General features: G+C 33.3%; 1 protein-coding gene across 2 annotated transcripts in view; it reads left to right on the top strand.

Moving 5' to 3' along the window:
- The window catches only part of DUSP16_1 (Dual specificity protein phosphatase 16), a 31161-nt gene extending 25535 nt beyond the window's left edge, over positions 1-5626 (top strand). Inside the window, exon 5 of one of the 2 annotated variants that reach the window (XM_051211866.1) lies at positions 4168-5626. In XM_051211866.1, coding sequence (XP_051071977.1) covers positions 4168-4769 — 602 coding nt within the window. In that variant the 3' untranslated portion in view covers positions 4770-5626. Of the gene's footprint in view, positions 1-1225; positions 1604-4167 lie in introns of those variants that run through there. The other variant, XM_051211867.1, reaches the window with a different exon arrangement.
- The last annotated feature ends 21900 nt before the right edge of the window (positions 5627-27526 follow it).

The raw sequence follows: 27526 nt of genomic DNA, 5'->3' as shown, positions 1-27526 counted from the left end.
TTGACATTTATTTCTCATGTATAAACGTGTGGTCAGATTACTTTTTTATCAATGTATCACAATGATCTAATAAATTTCATTTCCTCACTGCCTAAGTATATCAAAAAGACTTTTCATTTTATCTAACAAATAGAATAAATCAACCATATTCTGAGACTGATCAGACTTTAAAACCAAAGGATTGTAGAAATATGTTCAAAAAAGGTGAATAATTTGTGAACCCTATGCAACTCTTTAGCTTGGGACTTTAAACCCAACAGTTAAACTGTACATACAAGTAATTACTGGTAAAAGCCAAAAGTCATCAACTCATTCCTGACTACTAAGTAAAATAACTAAGTGAAACAAAGATGAGAATTTACCTATAATCTAATTTATACACATTCTGTAGAAGAAAGGATTCACATTAGATAAACAGAGATTAAATCTTACTTGTTATTTTCGGAAAAAATTATCTGTTAACAGGAATAAACATTTCTGCAAATTCTTTCTCTTACAGTTCAAAATTAACACGTTCTAAGGAGGAAATTCTCTTTTAAAAAATTGACATGCAATATAGTTTGAATATGTTGTGAATTTAAGTCCGACTAGCTATCACGTAATTTATTCTCCAGTCGAAATACGACTTATTCACTCTTGTATTAAATCAATGCCGTTCGACCGGTCTGATCGGCCTAGGGTCCTTATTGGTCTTTTGCTCCCCTAGCCCGTCCAGTTGAGTTCAGAACACCAATAACAGCTCCTGCTATGCGAATCATTTATTTCAAAGATACTTGGTTTATATACCAGCCAAACAGACCACATCGCACCATAAAATAAGAAAATAGCATTTATACAAGATCAGGCCAAAAAGTGACTGTGAACGTGGGAAACAGTAATTAATTAACTGAGCATAATTTAAGAACAATAAGTCGTATAATAATAAATCACAGGTCAAAATGAAGCTGATTGTAAGAGGAATATAAATATACACAATCTAGTTACTGAACAGTTATACACTAGTAATATATATATAACATTAGTCCATTAATAGATCCCATAAGTTACCCGTAATTTAATCTTCACTAGGATATAACAGAATATACTCTTAAAATTATGAGGTAAAACCTCAATAAATTACTTTTAAGGTAAATAATTTGTTCTCTTTCACTAAGATAAAAAAATTGCTTTTGTAACTGTCATAATAATTCACTAAACTTATTTACAATTTATTTGTTTAATGTAGTTAGAAAGCATCATATTAATTTTTCTATAATCTACTAATCAACTCATGATCTACTAAACCAAATCAACATTTTAGACATATACCACATGCTTTCTATATTCTTAATCAAATGAGAATACTTTAACAATGATCTAACCACATATTATATAAAAGTGTCATCTAGAAGCCATAGATTTCTTGAAGATGAATTTGCTGTGATATGTAAGTAATATGGTAATCGTTAGATAATAAAATTTTTCAACCCTTATTGGATTTGAATTAGCTTTGTGTTATAGCCCCAAGCCGCCAATCAGAAGCAGCGAATTATCGATCGGACCAAGGACGCGTAAAACACGTGCGAGCAGCCTAGAGTCCTGATTGATCCTGCTTTCCGCCTAGCCCAGCCAGTTAAGTCCAGAACACCAGTCTCAGCCTCTGCAATATGAATCATTATATTTCAAACATAATGAGTTTATATACCAGTCAAACAGACCAGAACGTAGCATAAAATAGAAAATAACATTTGTACAATATTTGGCCAAATGTGGCTGTGAATGTGTGAGGCAGTGACTAATAGACAGGGCATAATTTAAGAATGGTAAAACGTGTAATAATGGTTCATAGGTCAAAATAAAGTTTATAATAAGAGAAATATGAATATGAATAGTTTAGTTATTTAACAATTATACGATAAAAATATGCGTATAGTATCGGTCCATAAAAGGATCCCAATGTTACCAGTTATCATGTTTATCGGGACCTAACACTTTGACTAATTGGAAATTGAACGGACAAACTTCTCCAGAGAAAATCGCTAAAAGATTAAACAGTAACGTAATTCATTAGAAATGAAAATTCACGTAAATCTACATGATCATTTTGGACATCTTTGTTCATAGAAACACACAAATAACACATAATGTCAGATCCAGTCTCAGTAGCAAACATGAAATAGAAATAACAATGGAAGAAATATAATTTTTACTACATACTGGACTATAATATATCTAGTTATAATTCATAATAAGTTACATATTGCTCGCAAAGATTTTGTGAGGTCATTACTTACTTACTTACGCCTGTTGCTCCTCGTGAAGGAACATAGGCAGCTCACCAGCATAATCATAACCAAACTAACTTAGTAACTTAAAAATCCCTTAAGCAAATATGTTATCCTCTAGTTATAAATTATGAACTGCTGTTGATTTATTCAATAAACGTTTCACCGATGAAACAAGTTCTGAAATCTCAGCCAATATTTTATCGAATATACAGAATAATTGAAAAAAAACATTAGACGTTGCTAGTGTCCTAAATTGGGCATATTATTTAACTAAACAATGTAAAAACTATATGTCATAACTCAGATAAACAAGTTGTCCATTTCTTTCAGATAGATAAGTTTTCTTAGTCACTTTTAAGCAACGTTCCGACTGAAAATGCCCTGTTTGATATGCAAGTATTTCTTATATAATAATTAAATTCATGAGTCAATTGAAGCTAGACCACCATGGAAAACCTGTAAGCACTGGACGACCATTTCATCATAGTATGGGAATCCTCAGTAGTGCAAATCCACTATCCCGCCCCGAGAGATTCGAACCCAGGACCTATCAGTCTCACACGCAAATGCTTAACCTTTGGACCACTGAGTCAGCATCCAATAATACTGTATACATATATAAAAATATGAAACAGAGGTAATTATGTATGAAAGTGTTCTAGTTTATCTTTTGGAGTTCTGAAAAATAGACAGTTATTCAAAACTAAACGAAACAACATTTATTTATGAAACTTTTAACAAATATTCTCAATGACATTTTACAGCACTTTTAAAATTTTAGATTTCGAGTGGCTGAAAATGATTTTCTACCTATTTCTGCCTTCATTATATAATCTTGATTTTACTATCTAAATCTAAATCATTAGCCAAGATTTTGTAAAGCATTTTGGGATTAAAATATTCATCCTAATTGTTGTTGTTCAACTGTTAAATGATTTGCTATTCAACTAATTTTTGAATACAGTGGCTGTGAAATTGAATCGTTAGATAATTATTGAATACTGGCTTTATTAAAATGTAACTTGAAATTTGAATAATTTAATTCTTGTTTTACAGGAATATTATTAAAATGTAAAAAAGAAAACTTCGTGTTCGTGGATTGGTTGAAGTTAGACATTAACATCATTGGATACCGGCTCAGTGGTCTAGTTGGTTAAGCGCCTGATGCGAGACTGATAGGTCCTGAGTTCGAATCTCGTGGGGTGCGAGATCGTGGATACGCACTGCTGAGGTATCCCATACTAGGACGGAACGGCCTTCCAGTGCTTCCAGGTTTTCCATGGTGGTCTAGCTTCAGTTGACTCATGATTTCAATCTGTAAAAAAGAAAACTATTGAATTTCAGTGTTGTGCAATCGGTAAAATATCACAGTTATCAAACATTAGCTGAATATAATTCAATATTGTAAAAATTTTAAATAATCTCACGGAAGATGGTTTACAAGTCTAAAGTTTTCTAAATATACATAGCTACAACCTGACTTCTTTGTATCCTTTTAAACTTGATATGTTCGAGCATTGTCCTTGCGTTTAATTAAGTAACTACATAAACATATTTGAATAAACATGAATTGAAATGTGCTGTTAGATCATCGCATTACACCAACAAGTAAACAATATTTTTAATCAAGTATGACATTCACAATGTATTGTGAGTAATTGTGATCTATAACAATTTATTTATATACTATTCACGCTTTTGGAGTTCATTATCAGTACACTTTGATAAAATTTTGATAGTAGTGTAGTGTAAATTATAATTAAAAATAAATGCTTCATTTCAAACTCTCGTCATTGCAACTATAAAACGAGATTTTTAAAAAAAACTCTTCTTTTATAGTATCTAACATATTCAGATAGTTTTCAAATTTCCACATTATTCTTCTAAATTACTCTTACAGAAAAAGCAAGAAAGCATAATGGCATCGTTTTAGTTCATTGTTTAGCTGGTGTTTCTCGATCAGTTGCAGTTGTCATTGCTTATCTTTTATACAATAATCGTGGATTAAATGTTTATAAAGCATTAGAATTTGTACAAGCACGTCGTTCTGTAGCTGGACCAAATTTACATTTTATGGGACAACTTCAAGCTTATTATCATGATTTACATAGTCGTAAATCAAATATTTTCACTGATAAATTCAATATGAAATCTAAAGATAAATTAACAAAACGTAATAGTGCAGAAAATTTAACTGGTAAGTTAAAAAGAAACAATCTACCTCGTAGTGTAAGTTTATCATCTAACTGGATTCAATCACAATCACGTTCTTCTTCTGTATTGTGTAAAGTTTCTAGTTCAAGTAATGCTACTACACCAGGATATGTTACTTCAACATTATCCATATATGATTTGGGTAATATTAAAATTAATAGTAAAAGACCTATAAATTCAACATGGTCTGTAAGTACAACATGTACAAATCGTAAACGTTCACTTGTTCGTAAATGTTCACATGAATCAGATAAACCATCCGTGATACCAATTAAAACTCAAAAATAATTATATATATATAAATATTCTTCTAAAATTCATTATGTAATATAGACAAACAATTTTGTTGGGCATAGAATTTAATTATATTTATTTCAACTAACTTTGCTAATAATCTTTAAGAACATATACAGATTTTCTTATTGAATTAAACTAAATAACATTTATCTTTGTAATTGTACGAATACATATGTAATAAGATTTAAAACACCATTTTTTTCCCTGCTATCTACTGTGTTCAATTTCACTATCATTATCATCATTATCATCGTTAGTCTGTTTGGTTGTTTGTTTTTCTTTTTTTTTTCTTGTTGCATCAAACACTGTAAGCGTTAATGTGATTTTATGAGTCTGATTTTGTTTTTCTGTATTCACAAACGTAATCCAATAAGTTCTTGAATCCTTATATGGATACCGTTTGTTTGTTTTTCTTTGTATTAACTATTCATTTCTATTGTACAAATCTACTTGAGAAAGTCTTCTTTTTTTTAAATTTTTTTCACTTTATTCAAAGTTCAATAATTCTTTTTACATGTTGAAACGTTACAAGTTATATTTGTTTAATATTATTCATTTTGTAGAAGATTTTTTATTTATTTTCAACAAAAAACAAAGATCCTTCTTTCGAAAAGTGTAACAATAATAACAAAAAAAATGATGAAACTGATGAAAATAGTGTTTCGTTATTTTCTTTATATTAAATAAATGTATAAATTCACTTGGTGTTGTTTTACTTGTATCATCCCATTGTTATTTAGGACTGCAATGGATCAGTATCATATTGGCATATGTACATCCTGTGCGGATTACCTCAATATAGCCTTAAGTCATAAGTGTTTAAATCAAAGATAGATAGTAGTTAGCAGTGGAAACCAGGACGCGCATTTCTTCCTATTTTGGATGTACCTGAATAAGTCCCAGAGTGAACAACAACTCTGCAATGCAGGTACATCCAGCCGACAAAGCTCAAATAGGACGAGACTCACCTCCTGGATTCCACTGCTAGCCACTATCTATCTTTGTTTAAATAAATGTTTTTTTCAGGGTTACAGGTACAATATGAATGAGTTTTATCCTTTTATAACATAAAAATACTATGGGATGACTTTATTTTAAAATAAATAAAATAAAAAAGAAATCAGATAAAATACAACTTACTATTGGCTTTATAAAATTAAAATCTAACATGATAGTAGTTGATTGTATTAGTAAATTAGAACATTAAATAACTATGCATATGATCTTTTAATGTAAAAACTGTTTTGTTTTGAAACAAATTAAGTGGTTAAAAACACAAAGTTCAATGAGGAAATGTGAACAAGAATAGCAAAGATGATGTAATAGAAGGATTATAATATCAGATTACGTAATATGAATAATAACAATGGACTTCGTAAATTAGGAACGAATTATAACGTGAATATAGTAAGATGACTAAAATGTTTTTACTACAATAATTAAAGGATCCACAGTTTGATTTTAAGGTTGTATATACTATTCGTTCAAATGTACCTAGATTTCTTCGTATCCAGCTCCTAAAAATGACCGGAGCTCTTACCATCTACGAGCCCAAGTCAGATCTATGCGTACAAAAGAAGTACGTCCTATTGTTATCGTTACCCTGGCCTTAATTATTATTATTGCTGCATACCCCATTTACTTATGTCTCATACTCTCATTATTTTATTCATCATATATTTTACATATTATATCACTTTATTTATTTTTTATACCTCTCTGACCTTTAATTACCTTTAATTATTGTAGTAAAAACATTTTAGTCATCTTACTATATTCACGTTATAATTCGTTCCTAATTTACGAAGTTCATTGTTATTATTCATATTACGTAATCTGATATTATAATCCTTCTATTACATCATCTTTGCTAGTCGTGTTCACATTTCCTCACGGAACTAGTAATTCAATAAAAGAAAATTGTCATATATATATACAGTTGTACAGCTTGGTAATATACATTCGTTGAAAAGAGATCCCTTCATTGAACTTTGTGTTTTTAATTTTTAATGTTTAAATGGGAATTATCTGTAAATTAAGTTATGTATAATATTGTTGTTTCATCATAGAAATGATAAATTAGTAATATTGTAAGGAGTAGAAACAAGTTAACTTTTCAAAGGATAAATAACTTTTTTACATGTTCTCAATTATTTTGATAGTATAGTGAGAATATTTGATTTAATTAATCATTGAATAAACATGAAATTAACTTAGTAATCCTATAAAACTTGAAACTTAAAATTAGTGATAGCTTTAATTGTTACATTCTATCATTATCATATATCCCTGTTAAAAATAGACAAATAAATCAGTGGATTAGAGGTTAAGCGTTAGCGCATGAAACCGGAGGTCCTGGATTTGAGTCCTGGGTGCAAAATTATGGTTTTGCATTGTTGCGGAGTCCCACACCAGGACGAAACAGCCGTTCAGTGCTTCACGGTTTTCAGTCGTGATCTAGCTTAGATCGACTAGTGAATTCAATTGTTTAAATACTACAATCTCCATCAGTCCTCATACTAAAATCAAAATGACTTTGTATATGATCAGAAAATATATATAACTGTGACAGTTAAATGGCACATTGTGTTTTGTTGCACACAATCAAAGAGATAATCTTAAGAATTAAATTATTTTGAATTATTTATTGACATTGTAATATGTAACTAAATGAAAAGTTGACAAACGATCATATGAAGAGTAAACCATTTGATCTTATTATTATTATTATTATTATTATTTTTTTTCATGTGAAACGATCACACGCATATATGCTTTATTGTGTTCACTGTGTTTAGTCATTTTTTCATAAATATGAAAGTAGTACGTTTTCGTCTAAATTGTTATTGTTCTTATTACGTGCGTTATATTTTGACTGTTATTTAATATTTGAAGATAAACAACTTGTACGTGATCGAGAGATGTAATGAATTCATTTCTGTTTATTATATTCAACTATGATTGTAATGTATGTTTTAGTAATGACAGTTACATAAATACATATAACAACGTAATGTGAAGAGAAAATTCGGTGAGACTATAAATTATGGACGCCCTGTGAGTGATGCTTAAGTGACCTCGAGAATGTCGACTAACTTACCAGGGTTAAGTGAAGGTTATAAATCAGTGTGAGGAATTAGTATTAGAATTTACAGCTGAACCTTAGAGCTAGAAACTGTATATATCATAAAATTCCATCAGCTTTAATGCTAAAATGCTATTTAGCCATATGGATTGATTAGTTTCACACTGAAATCCAACCTAGTATCTTAAACCCGACTGATTCATCCATAAACTATAGTCACGCAGAAAATTCAATAGAACTGATGAATCATTATCGTGATAATTGTACATATTTAACGACTCAATCTCATGATAAATTACTTTACTTAACAGATCTGTGATCATTTAAGGGACTTACTATTTCATCGTTAAATAGACTCAATAATAGTCGGAAAAACAATAAAAAACTATCAGTATAGGGTTCTGGAGAATTTTGAGTTCGAGTCTCACGTGAGAAGTCATGAATGCGCACTGCTGTCGAGTCCCATTCTACGACGAGACGACCATCCAGTGCTTCCAGGTTTTCAGTGGTGGCCTAACATTGATCTATTCAGCTCTCCTAATACCAATTTCGATTATGGTTAAGTTTTGTTAAACCCTTTTATTAACATACTTAACAGACAATGTTATTCTAACAGTAACAATTCGCATATTTCTTTCTACTATTATGATCACTATCTTATCTGTATAAACGTGTACGCTTGACCACATGACAGCCTACGCACATATCTCTTTCAAGCTTAAATATTGATCGCTTACATATCACTCGATGATTCCTTCTCTTTCCCCACGTATATATGTACTCAGATCACATTATTAGCCTTCGCCTTACCTAGCTGCGCCCTATTGGATTTGACTATAAATTTGCTTCTGTATTTTCTCGCATACACAAATTCGCCTCTCTGCTTCAAATTCGCTCAATGTGCTTATGGGTTCGTGATCCGTGCTATCCGCTAATAAATTGTAGTTGCCGCTTCTCATTGCCTTCTGATTTCAAACACCGTTGGGATTCCTATAATAACGGTTATCAAGGTGGTCAATTAACGAAGCTAAGCCACTACAATATATTAGCACCATACATTTTAAACAGTCTGGTCATACATACTTGTGGTTATGAGATTGATTCTAACTTGGCTTTTATGGTTTTGTACAAATGTGTTCAGGGTGTATACTAATTTTTATTGAAGCGTTGGTCATACGAAAGTTAAACCCCTCTTTACTCATTCAAATTGGTTTGTTCTCACTCTAAACCTATCCTGATAATACAGTTTATTATTCATCTTGGTGAGTTTCACAGTGTTTACTTAAGAAAAGAACCATTCTTATCTTCTTGTTTGTCCTTATTTCCTTCTATTTGTCTAGTTGACCTTTTAATTTTTTTCACATACGAATGTTCTTAACTAGTATATGTGCGACTAAATTTTTTGATACGTATTGTGCTAATATATCATATAGCTTTGATGATCTTCATCCTCTTATTACACTAAACAAATTTATCAAAGAGACTAATTGTTTTCATTTTCTAAAAAAAACGACTTTACACACATTATTAAAAGGTAAGATGAACTTGTTAACCTACGGTATAATACTCGAGAATGTTACTGCTTTCTCTATTTTCGTTCGTGATAGCATACAGCATTTAGGATTAGACATTTTCTTGGAAGAAATACTGAAACACCAGCTCTGCCAGGTGGAAAAGTGAATAATGTAATGTTTTATGGATTGGAGTTTATTTACAAGATTCATATTACCATATACAACTTGGGAGAACAGAAATTATACTAAGAACAAGGAACAAAAACAGCCAATGATATAAGTATCTCCGCATATAATTTTTTCTCATTATTCTTTAACTTTTACAGCTTCTTTACACGAAATAAAGTCAGTTAAAGAACCATTAGAAATTTGACAGTACTCGATAGATAGGTGCCACGTCTTATTTAAGGATTCTAAACTGCGTACCCATAATTAAGATCATTTTGTAGTAAAAGCTGACTAATAATGAAACTGTGAATAATTTAATTCAGTGATTATTAAACTTAAAGACAGTTATCGTCTACTAATAATAGTTCCAACTTGGTTACTGTATACAGTAACCGATCGATTTTCAGCACAAAATTCTTCACCGTTTCAAACTATCAATCAGAACAGCAATAATTTAACTGAGTGACTTGTACTCACCCAATTATAAAAATACAAAGATATTTCACAAAATTTTCTAAATAATATTCTACATGTAAGCGTTTAGATTCATGTCGGTAGACGTTTTGAGTAGTACATTTATAATTAACCAGGTTTGTTGTGAGATAGTAACTCACTGATGACAATGGTGGATGGAAGCGCAATCTTATGAATTGGTTGAAGTTAGACATTAATATCGTTGGATGCCGGTTCAGTGGTCGGGAGCTTAAACGTTTGCGCACGGGACCGAAGGTCCTGGGTTCGGGTACCGCGGTGCGGGATCATGGATGCGCACTGTTGAGGAGTCCCAGGTTTTTCATGCTGATCTAGCTTTAGTCGATTCATGAATTCAACTGTGAAATAAATTAATTGTCTATTTTTTGGTGAGAGGAACATAATTAGTTAATTGGATGATCCACGAACATTAATCAATATAACAACATTAAAGTATTATTATTAATAAATAATTAACTTTTTTATGGTAGGAATATGGATTGCTTAAACAGAGTCATATTATTCATATGTTATTATCAAGTATGGATTATTAAACTGGCCAGAGTTACGTATAATTGTAGACGAGAACAAGCATTAGTATCGTAAAAAACTGAGTAATTATACATTAAAATGTTATATTTCATTGTTTCCTGTTATCATCGACTTCATTTAATGAAATCAATTAAATAAATCAGTCATATTTTATATTTAGAGTTGATATTTTTATTTTAGTAATCATTTATGAGAAATGAAGTAAATTCCCTCATGAAGCAATGAATGCTCTTCAATCAAACCATCCTGCTCAAAGGACGAATCTTTACCATGAACTAAAATAAGACAGCTGACTTTTGACACCAAATGCCTTTTACTTCTCAATCTGGTATCAAATTATGATAAGAATTACTTTCAAATCAATAATAGTACATACCCAGTGGTTGAACTGTGTGTATTCAAATACAAAATGGCGTTATTTTACTGTTGTACGATCGTAAATCTATTCATGAAAAAGGAATATACATACGGCTGAAATATTTCAAATGAGTTGGAAGTCAATAATTTCAACTGTTCACATCATCTGGAAACGATGAAATACATTATAACATGTCCGATTCCTATATCCACCTGTAACCCTTTTAGGATTATTGCCGGTTCCAAGCCCACACAAAAGAGTTGAGTTGAGTATGGTTTCATCAACCCCATCTAGTAGAAAACAACACTAAAAACGCTAACTAGAATAAACAAATCAAACCATTTAAAATCTGTCCTCCGAGTTGAACAATCCTTCAGAAGAATTATGACGCGTCATGGTGAAAGTCAACACACTTCGAAAGTGACGAGGTCGGTGCCCCTTCTAACAACCAGAGAAACAATTAATATAGGTACACGGAATGTCCAGACAATGTGGGAGATCGGAAGGACTAATCGAATAGCTATGGGAATTAAGAGCTACAACTTGACGGTGCTCGGTATCAGTGTAACCCATTGTACTCAAGCTCGACAGAGAAAGATATATTCAGGAGAGATGCCGTTGTACTCCGGTCACGAGGAAGCAGCTGCTCCACACACTCGAGTAGTTGCTCTGATTTTGTACAAAGAAGTATCTAATGCACTTATACGATGGGAATCCGACTGATCCAGGATAATCAAATCGTCGTTCAAAACGAAGAAGGAGGGAATCACAATGAATGTTATCCAATGTTATGCACCCACTATCGATAGGAACGAAGACTATAAAGACAAGTTTTATGAGAGGCTGCAATTGATCATAGTGAAGTGATCAGGAAAGCACCTAATAATTCTGATGGGAGATCTAAGTATCAATGTTGGAATGGACAACACTCGGTATGAAGATATCATGGGACGACATGGACTGATCAGGAGAAACGAACAAGAATGGTGAGAGGTTTGAAATTTTCTTTGCATTCCACAAAATATTTATAGGTGGCTCTGAATTCCCTAACAAACAATACACAAAACTACATGGATCTCACCAAATCACATTATATAGCTCCTCAGAAGTATGTATCCATAGCTTTACCGGAAATCCTTCTAATGACATTCAGATCTCGTAATTGGTGCCTAAATATTTCGCTACTGGATTGGCGTCGTAAGTGCTTACTTCTTATCAGTCCTCTACTAGGGTGAAATACCTATTTAGCGCTATTTGATTTTTACCTGTACTTTATCTAAATTCTATTCGTGATGAATATCACCTGAAAATTATACAAATCTTCATAAAACCTCTACTTCAAAACTAGAATACACACATTTATATTATTTACTTTTATTACATTGGATTTCATATGCACACTACCTACCTATTGATATAAAAATATGTTTACTTCAGTTTGTAAAAATAATAAAACTAGATACATATAAACAACAAATAATACATCACGGTCTCGTCATGATCTATATAAAGTTAAATAAAAATGTGACCTAATAAAATTCACATCATAAAAGTACATTATAGATGAACTTATCAAGAAAATAAGACATAAATAAGTACTAATTATTGGACGTTATGTTGAGTTGGGTTGAACATTAAACTCAATACTAAAAAGAAAATTGAACAACTTGAACAATGAGCTACAATAAAAACAAACAATAAAATTCATTTCAAGTCTTCGTGAATTTTAGTCAAATCATCAATACATCAATTTACAAATAAACTGAGTGTTGAACAAATGGAAAATACTAGAAATATCTTATTCGTACAAATCTCAATCACTAAGGTGACTGAATTTATTTGAATATCTCAAATATATTTTGTGAAGATTCGATATAATTTTCATTAATCTCTTTCCTTTAAAGAGGTAATAAAATCTATGATCAGTTGTTGTCTCTCAATTTAGGTCATGTGAATAGTGAATACTTATCTTAACAAACAGCATAGAACCAGACACCGTAAGGTTCGACATATTGTACAATACCAATGTATTACTGAATCGATTTCTTATATGTGTCTAACCATTCCAGTTCAATAATAGCAATCAAAAAAATTTTTACCCCATGAATTTCATTACTTATTTTATGCAATGCTATTTTTAACAGTTGCTATCGAATGACAACATACAAACATAATGATCAAACATTAAATCAGTAGTTGACCAATGATACAATAGTTATTTTTTAAAAGTAATGTAAGTGCAAATTTACATACACTAAGTGTATACTTTGTATTATATTTTTAACAGTTTGGATTTGATAAAAAGTCATTATAGAGACGAAACCCTTCTCAACAAACTCGTTTACAAAGCTGTTTAGTTCAACATATATAAATCTATGAATAAATTATCTGTTTTTAAAGTTGGATTGCAGCTAACAGTGGAGTTCAGGACATAAGTTTTAATCTATTTAGAATTCATCTTCTGGATAAACTTACATCGCAATACTAATTTTTATACTGAAATTCAAGTTCGTTACCTACTTCTTCAAATGTTAACATGTTATTTATTAAACTGCTTAGTTCAGCTAACCACCATGTTGTTTGAAAGGCATGAATTTATTTGTTTGTGTGTATAATTTCTACTGTTTATATTGGGGACTGAAATCGATTGTCTCTGTATGACCATTTAGTTAAACTTTTAACAAAGTTGGATCATTTTTAGTTTATAGTATTAAAAACGTGAAGATATAAACCTTTATACATAAATTACAAGTAATTAAGACATTTTTCTGTTAAACTGTTTGTTCAAATTATCAGAAATGATGGTGGTTGGCGGTGGAATCCAGGACGCGTGTCTCGTCCTATTTGTGACTTATGAACTGAATGTACCTACATTCTAGAGTTGATCATTTGCAGTCCTAAACATCAATGGGATGATTCAAACAAACAATACAAAATAAATAATTCGTTCAAATATGACGAATACTCGTATAAATTACGTATTTTTTAGTGATTAGTAATCACATAGTTTTAATAAATGGTAAGAGAAAACTGGAAGTGAACGTTGATAACTTTATTAAAATGATGTCTTCGTATTTAAGCCATTCAGATCAGAAAACTCAACAGTTGCTAAGACAGAGAATGAATGAAAAAAAAGTTTAATATCAGAAGGGCTTTTGTGAATATTATAGTAATTTTAAAAGTTGCGATTATGAGTCAATTGAAGCTAGACCATCATGAAAACCTGGAAGCACTGGACGCTTCCAGGTTTTCATGATCTCAACTATTAGAATAAAAGGTTATCATCATCAGGGTAACCAAAATGTCAATAATTGAAAATGTTAAAGGAATGATATGTAATAAGAATGATTATTAGGAATTCTAAGTAGAAATATCTTTTGTAATAATACAATTTTTTTTTAAAATAATAAAAACATTTGTGTAATTGTAATAGATAAAATATAATCAAATTAGGACTGGGATTCAGAGAAAAATTAATTAGATCGTTTCAGTGAATAGAATTCTGATTCTATGTAGCTAAATATTTCGGGATTTAAAGCTGGTTCAGATTAAAAATGCTTGCAAGCTATGATTAAATATTCTAAATAAAATATAAATAAATAAAAATAAAAGGGGGTGGGGTGAATGTTACCAGGGCAAAGAAAGATTTATTACGTCATTTCAACTCTTTCTGAATTTTATAATTATATCATTCATAACTGACCAATTTCAATTCATATCTCTCTTTATTAACATTAATCTATTTTTGATCACTTCATTATATAATCGTCTAATGTGTTTTAATTCCATGATTTCTAATCACCATTTCAATTTTCTGGAACCTTCCCTCCCAAACTCTATATATTCGAAACAAAATTTTATGACCTCATTAACTCTAACGAAATCTTTGCCACATTATGTTACATATATTCATCCTTCATCGCCCTCTGTTGTATAAGTATGTCAATATCTATAATAATGTTGATTTTCAAATATTTTAGGTTGTAAGCAGCTGATGAGAACCTAACGAAATAAAATGAGTTTTGTGGAGAGTTTTTAGAAATTTCACAGGTTGAAATCATTAACACCGTTGGATGCCGGCTCAGTGGTCTAGTGGTTAAGTGCTCGCGCGCGAAGCCAGTAGGTCCTGGGTTCGAGCCCCGCGTGGTGCTGGATCGTGGATGCGCACTGCTGAGGAGTACCATACTAGGATAAAACGGCCGTCCAGTGCTTGCAGGTTTCCCATGGTGGTCTAGCTTCAATCGACACATGATTTCAACCTGTGAAATAAAATGAATTCATATTATTCTGCACCAATCTTTGTTCTTGCTCTCTTTAAAATAATAAAGGGAACTATGTGTATGAAACTTTAGAATTATAAGTTTAATGTAAACTAAAGATAACTAGAACAGAAGGTGTAAGGTATAATTGGTAGGTTCTAAATTATGCTAAATATTTTCAATTTTGGACAGTAAAATAATTCTATGGATATAAGTAGTAATAAGTTAAATAAAGTAATATTAAATCGTTTAATTAGTTTTTGAGAAATATTTAGTTTAATATTACGGATATATTTCATTCTGAGGACAACCTTTCCAGTATTCAGACTAGAAATTGTTTACTATAACTTATCGATCTTATTAAATACACTAATTAAATCTTCTTTTATTCAAATTGTAATTAAATGGTATATTTTTACCAATAATTATCTTCACTTTGATAATGTAAGTAATTATATTATGTCTATAATGATCATGGAAGCAAAACATATTGTGCAACTTCAACGTTAGATTGCAAATGTATTGACTAGTCCTTAATACAATGAAATATATTTTACTATCCATTAAATCGATTCATTTTGTTAAATTAAGTACCTATCATATTGTATTCAGTTAGCTTATCAAATCAATAAGAAAAACAAACATAGAAACAATTATCTAAGCTATTAATTTTTAAGAAAGTGATATTTCTATTCTATTCATATAACAGTGATAGGTCGTTCATTATAAGCAAGGCTGATAGGTCCTGGGTTCCGATCTCGCGGGATGCAGGATCGTGGTTACTCACTGCTGAGGAGCCCATACTGGGATGAAACGGCCGTCCAGTGCTTCCAGATTTTCCATGGTGGTCTAGCTTCAGTTGACTCATGATTTCAATCAGTGAAAATAACAAATAAAAAAATTAGATAATTTGCAAGCTTTTTTTAAATTTCACAGACATAAATCATGAGTATTACTTTTACATAAATATTTGGTCAATGGAGCCAGTAGAGAAGATTTGTAGCTCAGGTAAATGATTTTGATGAAGCACTTTTTCTAAATTGTTAAAATTACACGACATGTTTATTGTGTCAAACTGCTAAGATTTTTCCTCAGAAAAAGAACATATATTATCATGATAATGTAATAGGAAGACGAAGATTATCAGAATTATGTGGTATATTAGCGTAATACACTTCGACAATCTAATCACACACATACTTGTTAAGAACATATATATATAATAAAAGGTCAACTAGACTGGGAATGGGGTAAGAGGAGACAAGGATAATACTAAGAGTAATAATAATAATAATATGGACACAATTTGAAACCTAATCTCTCTGGATAATAAGCTCAAGTTCAATTCACTTTGTAAGGTGAATACTTTCGCCAGATTGATGGGGTTGCTATGGTTAGTCCGCTAGGACCATTGTTGTCAGATGTGTTCATGGTACATGTTGAAAATCTGGCTGATGACCTTATCGAAAACATGTCACTTTATAAGAGATATGTGGACGATATCTTAGTTGTTTGTGAAAAAAATGAGGATATGTACTGTTTATTGAATAAATTTAACACTCCAAAACCATATCAGTCTCTCATGTGAAGAGGAGAAGAACGATCAGCTTCTCTTCCTAGATATACTTATAAGTAGACGAGAAGATGGTTTAATCAGACGATTCATTTTTAGAAAACCAACGCGGACAGGTCAATACTTTAATTACTATAGTTATTGTCCCGTGCAATACAAACGGCGTGTGATAAGGTGCCTATTCAACAGGCTTGATCGTATTTGTACAAATGACGCCATAGATGATAATGTTAGGTTATTAAATAAAACATTAACGGAAAATGGCTATCCTTTGAAATTCATAAATAGATGGAAAGTTCATGGTGCAGTAAGACCTATTATAGCCTTGGTAGAAAAAAAGCCTGTCTACACCACTTTACCATTTAGAGGTGATTCAAATAGCCTTTTATTGAAACAAAAGCTTGAATCATAAATAAGAACTTTCGTCTGAATTTGATCGAATAGTTTCACAGTATTTGGGCGCCGAGTTAATGTGAGACATTAAAGAGGAATATATATATATTTCCTTGAAAAAGCTTGGACCAAATTGCCAGGCGAAACGTTCGATTCACTTCAAAATTCATTCGCTGAGATTTCACAAATTCATTTTTCTTCTTTAAAGGCTTAAATCAGTCATCAACAAAACGTATTGCGCAGCAAAGGTCATCATCAAAGAAATAACAAGGTACATGCTTCATCCAAAACATAAAAGATATGAAAACGATTGTGTCACATCCCAATGTGTTTAAATGTGCGTGTGGTCACACATACATAGGGAAGAGCAATCATGATCTCAAAATTAGGGTGTGTGAACATGTACCAAAATGGTTGCAGAAAGAAATAGAATCAAGTAACCCAATAAGAGTAGAGGATAAACATCCATCATCCTCTATTGCTAAACATATAATCGAAACAGGCCATAAGATTGAACTTAACTCGGCTTTTGTGGTGTTGTACAAAAGTGTAAAAGGGCTTATATTCAGGTTCATTGAAGCCTTAGCCATACGAAAATTCAAATCCCCATTGTGTATTCAAAAACAGTTTGTTCTCACCTTAAACCTACCCTGGTAATATTGGCTTATTGTCCAGGATGATTAGGTTTCAAATTGTGTTCACATTATTATTATTATTATCATTATTATTATTATTACTCTTATCATTATCCTTATCTCCTCTTAGCCCGTTTCCTGTCTAGTTGACCTTTTATTTTTATATATAAATGCTCTTAACAAGTATATGTGTGACCAGACTGTTCGAAATGTATTGCGCTAATATATCACATAATTCTGATAATCTTCGTCTTCTCATTACATTATCGAAATTTATCAAAGGGGATAAATTGCTTTAATTATATTATTACCTTTTATTTATTACCATCTTAAATCATAGAAAAAAAGTAGAGTTTTTCACATTTTAAAGAAACAGCCATAATAATTAATAATAACTACCAATTAAAGAGGAAGAATGTATGTATCAAATGTTAGTGAAAGAATTTCAAGTAATCCAATATTTTGCCTAGTAATCTGGTTCAAGCTTTTTCAAGGAAATATAAATATTAACAATATGGTAACAAAAGTGAGCTATGATTATTTGTTTAAAATTGATCTTCATATGATATTGTAATTTAAGTAGAATGAGGTTAGAAAAATAAAGGTCAATTATTAGTATACTGCTTACAGTTATCTTTTCTTTAAAAAAAACAAAACAAATAACCTAATAATTAGCTTCTTTTCTTTTCTCTAAAACAACAATCCAGATATTTTACAGACCATTATTGATTGAAATAAGAGACAACCAAGATGTAGGTTATTCATATATGAGAGAAATGAGAAAAATTTTTTCTTCTTCTTCAAAGATTACTCAGACAATTGATTATTAAAACAAATGAAAGAACATTCATCTATATGAATACATTGAAATACAATGAAAAAGAAAACCTAAATTCATAATATCCGATAACATAGAGTGGACACTGATAAGTTAATGATGAAAACAATGTTTTAAATGAAATGTAAGAGATAAATAAATAAAATAAAACAAACATTATACACCTTCAAACTAGATGAAAACCATATGCATAGTTTATCAATATACATTGCGCATTGTAAAATGTTAAAGAAAACTTATCAAAATCAATCAGTTGATAGTGTTCTACTACATACTTGATTGTTTCAAAGACATTTTTGGTGATCTTTTAGATGCTAGAAGTATTTAGAGTTTAACAACACCTCAACCAATAACAACATCCACAATCGAAATATGCCAACCAAGTTAAATCAAAAGTCAGAAGCGAAGAGGTTTAAAGATGTATTTGACAGAATATCGATATATTGAGAAGTGACTGATCTAAGCTAGTTAGCGGTTGCAGGAGGAGTTAAACACAGCGTACCCACTCATGATCTAGTGTGGAAGCATCAAATATCGAAAACTTACTGAGTTATTGATTTTGTGGATTTATTTACCGCTAAAACTTGTTGAAATTTCTCAGATATTTGATAGTCTAACTATGTTCATATTGCAATGAAATTAGTTTAAACTAATCAATAATGTATGTTAATTTTCTTATAATTTCACGTGCTTGATATGAAGATAACAACTTAACCTAGAGCTAATTACTACAAAAATCGCGTGAGCCATTATTTTATCTTCCTTTATCTTACTAAAATATAAAAGTCGATTACAACAGAACATAAGTGTTAAAAAGTATTATGTAACAAACAAGATATCACTAGATTATAATGATTTGACAATGTTAATGTATGAAGATGGATGGTTACTAATTACTGACGAAAAATTTTTTAACACATGTTTTTGAAATATTCACAAGTGAATTTGATAAATTCTGTGCAGAAAATTGTTCATTACCATGAAAATTTCGATAAGTGAACGACTGTTATTCCATGCAAATGGATATTCTAAATTTTGAAACTTGTTGTGATCTTGTTTTTTTTTTTCATTTTAAATCAAAATGAATATACATTTAAAAATGAGCTTGATAGTAGAATTTACGACAACATATCAATTAACAACGTGACACTAAAGGTTATAAACAGATTACCAAACTTTCTGGATTTATGGAAAATTATTACCAATACTTTAGGTGGGTAATAAGTTTTGCAATTTTATAATCCATTTTAGAGAGATCATCTTTACTTCTAATTATGCTTTCATGGAGTCGTATCCTCTTGATAATAAATGTTTTATAACATAGGTAAGGAAGGGCAATTCGGTGATATCCGAGATCTTATATTGATACACTACGTACTACGCATTAACCCATCAAACTGACTACTTGAGCGAGAAGATAAGTGAGGAACAGATGTTCTATTTAGCTACCGAATAATATTTATAAACGTTCATTTATATATACATATACTCCTAAGAGAATCAGTCGATTTCTTAGCCCATTGTTTATATCTGACACTCAAGTTCATTTACGATTGTCTTGAAATGAACCTCCCATTTGGCTACTTCTGAGTGGCTCACCATATCACCTTTCCCCCCTGAAAAGTACGTCCTACTCCTTGGATTTAACTGAAGGAGTTGAGGGAAACGACATCTCCTTAGCGATCTTCTTGGGGTCTGGCCGTCACTTCTACATTTATTTTGTTGCTCCCAACTGACTGTGTCCATTAGGTAATCTAGTGGTAAGTTCGAAGTAGCTTGTTCTTCATTTAAATTTAGTCTTCTGTCACGGATGTGGTTTACAGGTCTCATCAGTCATTTCCCCTAAACACCAATTTTTCTCATCACGTCACCGACTCTTCTTACTATGATATCCGCTAGACACACATCTCTTCATCGTCGAAAGATCCCTACATACGTTGGTAACCCATTGGGAAACTGACATTCAGTCCTCCTAGCCTTCTTCTTTGTGGATAAATGCCATCAACCGAAGTCAGAGTGCCCTTCTAAACACTGATTCAGCTGGGGAGACACCCTTAGGTATACTGAGTTCAGAGTTTTTCAGGATAGTTTCAAAAAATTCTAGACGACCCCCTCCTGCGTCCCCTTCACTGTGACATTGTGAGAGCTCTCTTAAAAACATTGACTGGGGATGACAGGATGATGACCGAATGTGTGTAATGCAGAATTCAGAGAAGATTTAAAACGTGAACTGAATTCCCGAGTCTGTAATTAGTGTTTCCGCTAAACCGAATTGGCCGAAAAGCCTATTCAGTGCCATTATTGTCGATATTGATGAGGTCTAAGGCATTATATAAATCTCTGGTCATTTTGTTAATGAGTCGGTGATAATCAGGAAGTGCTGACCATTTATTGATCAGGCGAAATCAGCATGAACACGGCGCCATGGCTCTTCCGCACATGGCTATGGGGATGACTGTATTTTCGGTGACAATTTTGTGGTTTGAGCGGGTTGTGGACATTTTTTTACCATACTTTTAATGTTTTTATCCATCGATAGCTAGTATACTTAGTTGCGTGCCGGTGACTTCATATGCTGCTTATCAGGGTGGCCTGAGTAACGCTGTTTCAGTACTTGAGACCTGTGAGCGGTCGGAATAACTGGGCGTTTCCAAAACAGCAGACATGATTTGGTAATAGACGGTGCGCCAGTTCGTCGGAAATACTCTAATAAATCATTATCGACTTTGTTTGGCCAACCGTCATGCACACATTTCACAACCTGCTAAGTTTCACAATCCGATAGCGTAGCATTCTGGACCATATTCACCGTTACTGGCGTCCATTGCATCCGACATAACTCGTTTTACTTCTGTTTCAATTGATACTGCCGTAATGATGCGATCCTAGTCGATTTGAATTGACCAGTCATGATAATGCATTAGCCTATCTAAGAATGGTCGTTGACACGTATTTGACAGCAAAATCATAACCGAGAAGGAATGTAGCCTACCTCTTCCAGAGATTTGTGGTATACATTGAGATGCCTTTCTTTGAACTGAAAATTGATAGGTGTTTATGGTTTGTTAAGAAAGTGAAATTCGGTCCATAGATCATCGTATGAAACTTTTTGACCGCAAAGATAATTGCTAGAGTTCCTTTTTCTATTTGACTGTGATTTTTCTCGAAATAATATGGCGTTCTGGATGCATGTCCAATAGTCTTCTGCGAATCAACTGGGAAAATGTGTGGAATAACAACTAGTCGATAGTTCGATGCATTGGAGACAATGACTACCTTCAGGTTTTGGTTGGAATGTGTAAACAGCTTATTTAATGACAAGGTTTTCTTGATATTATTAAAGTCTTTTTGATATTGAAGAGAGCAGTTCCATTTCAACTCTCTACTCAGAAGTTCATTTGGAGGCGTACGATGCTGATGCGTAGATGGAAGGAATAAGACATGATGATTTACTAACCCCAGGAATGATCTCTGGGAGTTGAGCTTAAATGGTGGTGGCATTTGCTTTATGGCTTCAGTATTTTCCGGACCAGGGTAACTTCCGAAGAGATCGACAATAAGTCCCATATATTTGGTTGAAATCGTGAAGAAATTACAATTCTCTTGTTACGTTTTGAAAATTTTTTAAATTCGATTCAAAACCATATCCAAACGGTCAAATAATTTTTCTGGTTTGTGCCAAAAACGATAGTATCACCCACTTAAATCAAGGTACCCGGGACGTCCGTAGGGATTGCATCCATAATTTGCTGAAATATTTTCGCAGTTGTCTTGACTTTAAACGGGAGGCGAATATAATGATAGATGCCTTAGTGTGTGTTATTGGTAACCAGATTTCTGAATGCTTTTTCTACTTCATCTGTAGATATTCATCAACGAAGTCAATCTTCCCGAAAGATCTGCTCCATTCAGTTGTGCAAAAAGATGGTCTGGAGTAGGGAGGGGATACTGGTATGAATCAAATAAGTCGTTGGGTACAGTCGAAAAATCAACACCTATTCGAATATTACCATTTGATTTTTTTTACTGTCATGACTAACTATGCCTATGGGGAATTATCAACTGGTTTGAAAACACCCAAAGCTTTCACTCCGTCTAATTCTTTGTCTACAAGAAAGTGTGCTGCATAAGAAACTGAGCGTTTCAGTCGAAGATAGGTATGGTTCTGGTTTCAAAAATATCTAAACGTTTAATTTCGTACAGCAACCAAGATCATTTTGAAAAATAATGGGAAACTTCTGTTTAAGTCAGCCAATTATATGAGGATACGGAGGTTGCTGGAGAGTTGAAGGAGATACTTGATTACAAATAAGAATGAATTGCCGATCGAACAATTTTAAATATGTAAACTAGTCAAGACTAAAAGGGTTAAAAGATTTGTCAGTAACATAAGATCTAGGTTTCATTGTCAGATCATTATATTTGACAGTACTTACTTACTTACTTACGCCTGTAACTCCTCGTGAAGGAGCATAGGCCGCTCACCAGCATTCTCCATCCAACCCTGTCCTGAGCAATCCTTTCCAGCTCCTTCCAGTTGTAATTCATCCTTTTCATATCTGCTTCTATTATCCGACGTAATGTGTTCTTTGGCCTTCCTCTTTTCCGCTTCCCTTCAGGATTCCAAGTTAGAGCTTGCCTTGTGATGTAGTTTGACGATTTGCGTAATGTATGTCCTATCCATTTCCATCGTCTTTTCCTAATTTCTTCTTCAGCTGGAAGTTGGTTTGTTCTCTCCCACAGAAGGCTATTGCTGATGGTATCCGGCCAATGGATGTTGAGTATCTTGCGTAGACAGTTATTTATAAATACTTGTACTTTCTTGATTGTGGTTGTTGTAGTTCTCCAAGTTTCAGCTCCATACAGTAGAACTGCCTTGACGTTCGTATTGAAGATTCTCACTTTGATATTGGTTGAAAGTTGTTTTGAGTTCCATATGTTCTTCAATTGTAGGAATGCGACCCTTGCTTTGCCGATCCTCGCCTTTACGTCTGCATCGGATCCTCCTTGTTCATCGATGATGCTTCCCAGGTATGTGAAGGACTCTACACCTTCCAGAGTTTCGCCATCAAGTGTGATTGGATTGCTGTTCTCCGCTTTGAATTTGAGGACCTTAGTTTTCCCTTTGTGTATGCTGAGGCCTACTGATGCAGAGACTGCTGCTACACTGGCTGTCTTCATCTGCATCTGTTCGTGTGTACGTGATAGGAGGGCTAGGTCATCTGCGAAGTCCAAATAGTCTAATTGATTCTGAGCTGTCCATTGTATTCCGTGTTTTCCTTCAGATGTTGAGGTCTTCATAATCCAGTCGACCACCAGAAGAAAGAGGAAGGGAGAGAGTAAACAGCCTTGTCTGACTCCGGTCCTTACTTGGAATACATCTGTCAGCTGTCCTTCATGCACTACTTTGCACTGTAGTCCGTCGTATGAATTCCGGATAATATTGACAATCTTCTCAGGAACTCCGTAGTGTCGAAGAAGTTTCCATAATGTCTTCCTATCTACACTGTCGAATGCCTTTTCATAATCAATGAAGTTGATGTATAGTGATGAGTTCCACTCAACTGATTGTTCGACGATGATCCGTAGTGTTGCAATTTGGTCTGTGCACGATCGATCCTTACGGAATCCAGCTTGTTGATCTCGAAGTTGGGCGTCTACTGCATCCTTCATCCGGTTCAGCAACAATCCGTTGAAGACTTTCCCTGGTATTGACAGTAGTGTTATGCCTCTGTAGTTTTCACATTTGCTCAGATCTCCTTTCTTTGGAATCTTGATGAGGTGTCCTTCTTTCCAGTCCATCGGCACTTGTTCCTCCTCCCAAATCTTTTTGAATAGAAGATAAAGCATGCTTGTGGTTGCTTCGATGTCTGATTTCAGTGCTTCAGCTGGTATGTTGTCGGGTCCCGCTGCTTTCCCGCACTTGATTTGTCTGACGGCCATTCTAATTTCTTCCGTAGTTGGTGGGTTGACATCTATAGGAAGGTCTATGTGTGCTGCTTCGATGTCCGGTGGATTCATTGGAGCTGGCCTATTCAGGAGTTCCTCGAAGTATTCTATCCATCTGTTACGCTGTTGTTGAATTTCGGTGATTAGCTTGCCTTCTATGTCATTGACCGGCCTCTCTGGTTTACTGTATTTCCCTGATAGTTTCTTCGTTGTATCGTGAAGCTGTTTCATATTTCGTTCTCTAGCAGCTTTTTCTGCCGTCGTTGCTAGTTCTTCCACGTATTTCTTCTTGTCGGCTCTAATGCTCCTCTTCACTTGTTTGTTTGCTTCTATGTATTTAGCTTGTGCTTGGACTTTCTCTGCTCGTGTTCGGCTGTTGTTTATTGCTGCCTTCTTGTTCTTCCTTTCTTTGATCTTGTCCAGTGTTTCTGTAGAGATCCATTCCTTATGATGGTATTTCTTTAGACCGAGAACCTCTTGACACGTTGAAGTTAATGCTTCCTTGATGCCTTTCCAGTTGTCCTCCATAGTAGTTTCTTCTTCTTTCAGTAGATCTTGTAAGGCTTGGAACCTGTTGTTGAGAGCTATCTTGAATTCATTGGGTTTGTCAGTATCTCGAAGGAAGGCTGTATTGAACCTTTGTATTGCTGTTTGTCCACTTGTCCAGTTCTTTTTTAGCTTCAGTTTCAAATTGGCTACAACTAGGTGGCGATCTGAAGCTACGTCAGCACCTCTCCTGGTTCTCACACCTTCCATTGTCCTTCGGAATTTTTTGTTGATGCAAATATGATCTATCTGGTTCTCTGTAGTGTGGTCCGGTGAGATCCATGTAGCCTTGTGTATACGCTTGTGTGGAAATATCGTTCCTCCTATGACCAAGTTGTTGAATGCACATAGATTTGCAAATCTTTCTCCATTTTCGTTTCTTTCTCCCAATCCATGTCGTCCCATAATATCTTCATATCCAGTGTTGTCTATTCCGACTTTGGCATTTAGATCTCCCATCAGAATAGTTAGGTTCTTTCTTGGGCATTTCTCAATGACTGACTGCAGCCGCTCGTAGAACTGATCTTCAATGTCTTCGTTGCTATCATTGGTGGGTGCATAACATTGGATAATATTCAATAAGATCCCCTCCTTCTTTGTTTGGAATGATGCTTTGATGATTCTGGATCCGTGAGATTCCCATCCTACAAGTGCATTTCGTGCCAGTTTGGACAGCATAAGAGCGACTCCCTGAGTGTGTGGAGCATTGTCCTCTTCGTGACCGGAGTATAGCAGCATCTCTCCCGTAGCTAGCCTTTTCTGTCCAGCTTGGGTCCAGTGGGTTTCGCTGATTCCCAGTACTGCTAAGTTGTATCTCCTCATTTCCATTGATATTTGACTGGTCTTCCCGGTTTCCCACATTGTTCGAACGTTCCATGTACCTATAAAATTTTTTGCTCTGGTTGTTAGAAGGGGCATCGGCCTCGTGGCTTCCGAAGGAACTCGGCTTTCACCATGAAGCGTCATAATTCTTCTAAATGAAGACCTTCTAACTCCCAGGGCAGAGTTAAAATGGTTTGGATTATTTTTTCTGGTATGCGTTTTTTTAGCGAGTTAGTTTTCTACGGGATGGGGACGCTAACCCCATGCCCAACCCTCCTCCTCTACCCGGGCTTGGGACCGGCAGCAACCCTATAAGAGCTACAGGCGGAGTTATATTTGACAGTACATATGATAATTCAAAAATTCAGGTACCCAGTGCAATCGACAGTAGGTTGGATGATAGGCCAAACAAGATAGTGTCATGTTTTGCGAGAAACTAAAGTTGTGTCTGATGAAGTACCCAACTACAGTGTGATCATAGGATGTTTTTACATCAATGTATAAATATTTGCGTGAGCATTATGAGTTAGATTTCGATAGATCATATACAGAATTCATTTTTGCTGACACTCGATTATATGGTGTGAGATTCCTGCGTTTGAAAAATCCCTTGCTGTGACCACTTAATCCTCATTTGTGTGTTAATTGTATCTCAACTATTTGTTTGTCAGTGTAGCTACATAAGTGTAAGTACTCGTCGACATTAGTAGCATAGTTTATTGCAGTATAGTAAGATAAAAAGCAAAGTATTATATGGTAATAAATCAATTCAAACTGGAATATGAACTTAATTAACATAATGTCTATAATATTGGCTATTTTCGAAGTTTAAGATTTAGATCGGAATCTTCCACCGAAATCGTCAATCAGTTATAGAAATCAAGTTTAAACATATATGAAGATCGGCCGAAAACAGGTGACTGCATGAAACACTTTTATTTTTCAATCTTTACTACTACTTAATTATTTAAGTAGCACAACTTGCTACACAAACAATTTGCATATCTTCACTACTTCTACATTTTTAATTAGATAAAAGTAACTACATAAATAATTTAGTTTTAAATTCACCTTAACATCACAATACTAGTAAGCAGTAATAATAATGGAGAGTTCATATTGAGGTTGAAGGTTAGATAAACTAGTTTCTCGAAGTCTGAAGATTCGCATTACAAATACTCATCACATCGTTTCATCTATCGTATCTCCTTATGAAACATTCATTTTCGAATATTTGATTTCCACCTTTAATCCTTACTATGCACATGCATGAGAAATTCACTACTTTCTTTCAACCAACTCATTTGAATCGATCCATACTACAAGAATAACCTTTTCTTGCCGTACCTGTTTGTGTCCAATTTCATGCCTGAAGCTTGCATTTAATTTCGATAGCTGAGTGATTTCGGTGGAAGATTCCGATCTAAATCTTAAACTTCGAAAATAGCCAATATTATAGACATTATGTTAATTAAGTTCATATTCCAGTTTGAATTGATTTATTACCATATAATACTTTGCTTTTTATCTTACTATACTGCAATAAACTATGCTACTAATGTCGACGAGTACTTACACTTATGTA

This window comes from Schistosoma haematobium, chromosome ZW (assembly GCF_000699445.3).
Source record: "Schistosoma haematobium chromosome ZW, whole genome shotgun sequence".
NCBI lineage: Eukaryota > Metazoa > Platyhelminthes > Trematoda > Strigeidida > Schistosomatidae > Schistosoma > Schistosoma haematobium.
Note: the sequence above shows the minus strand (reverse complement) of the source record. Positions and strands in the feature narration are given on the sequence as shown.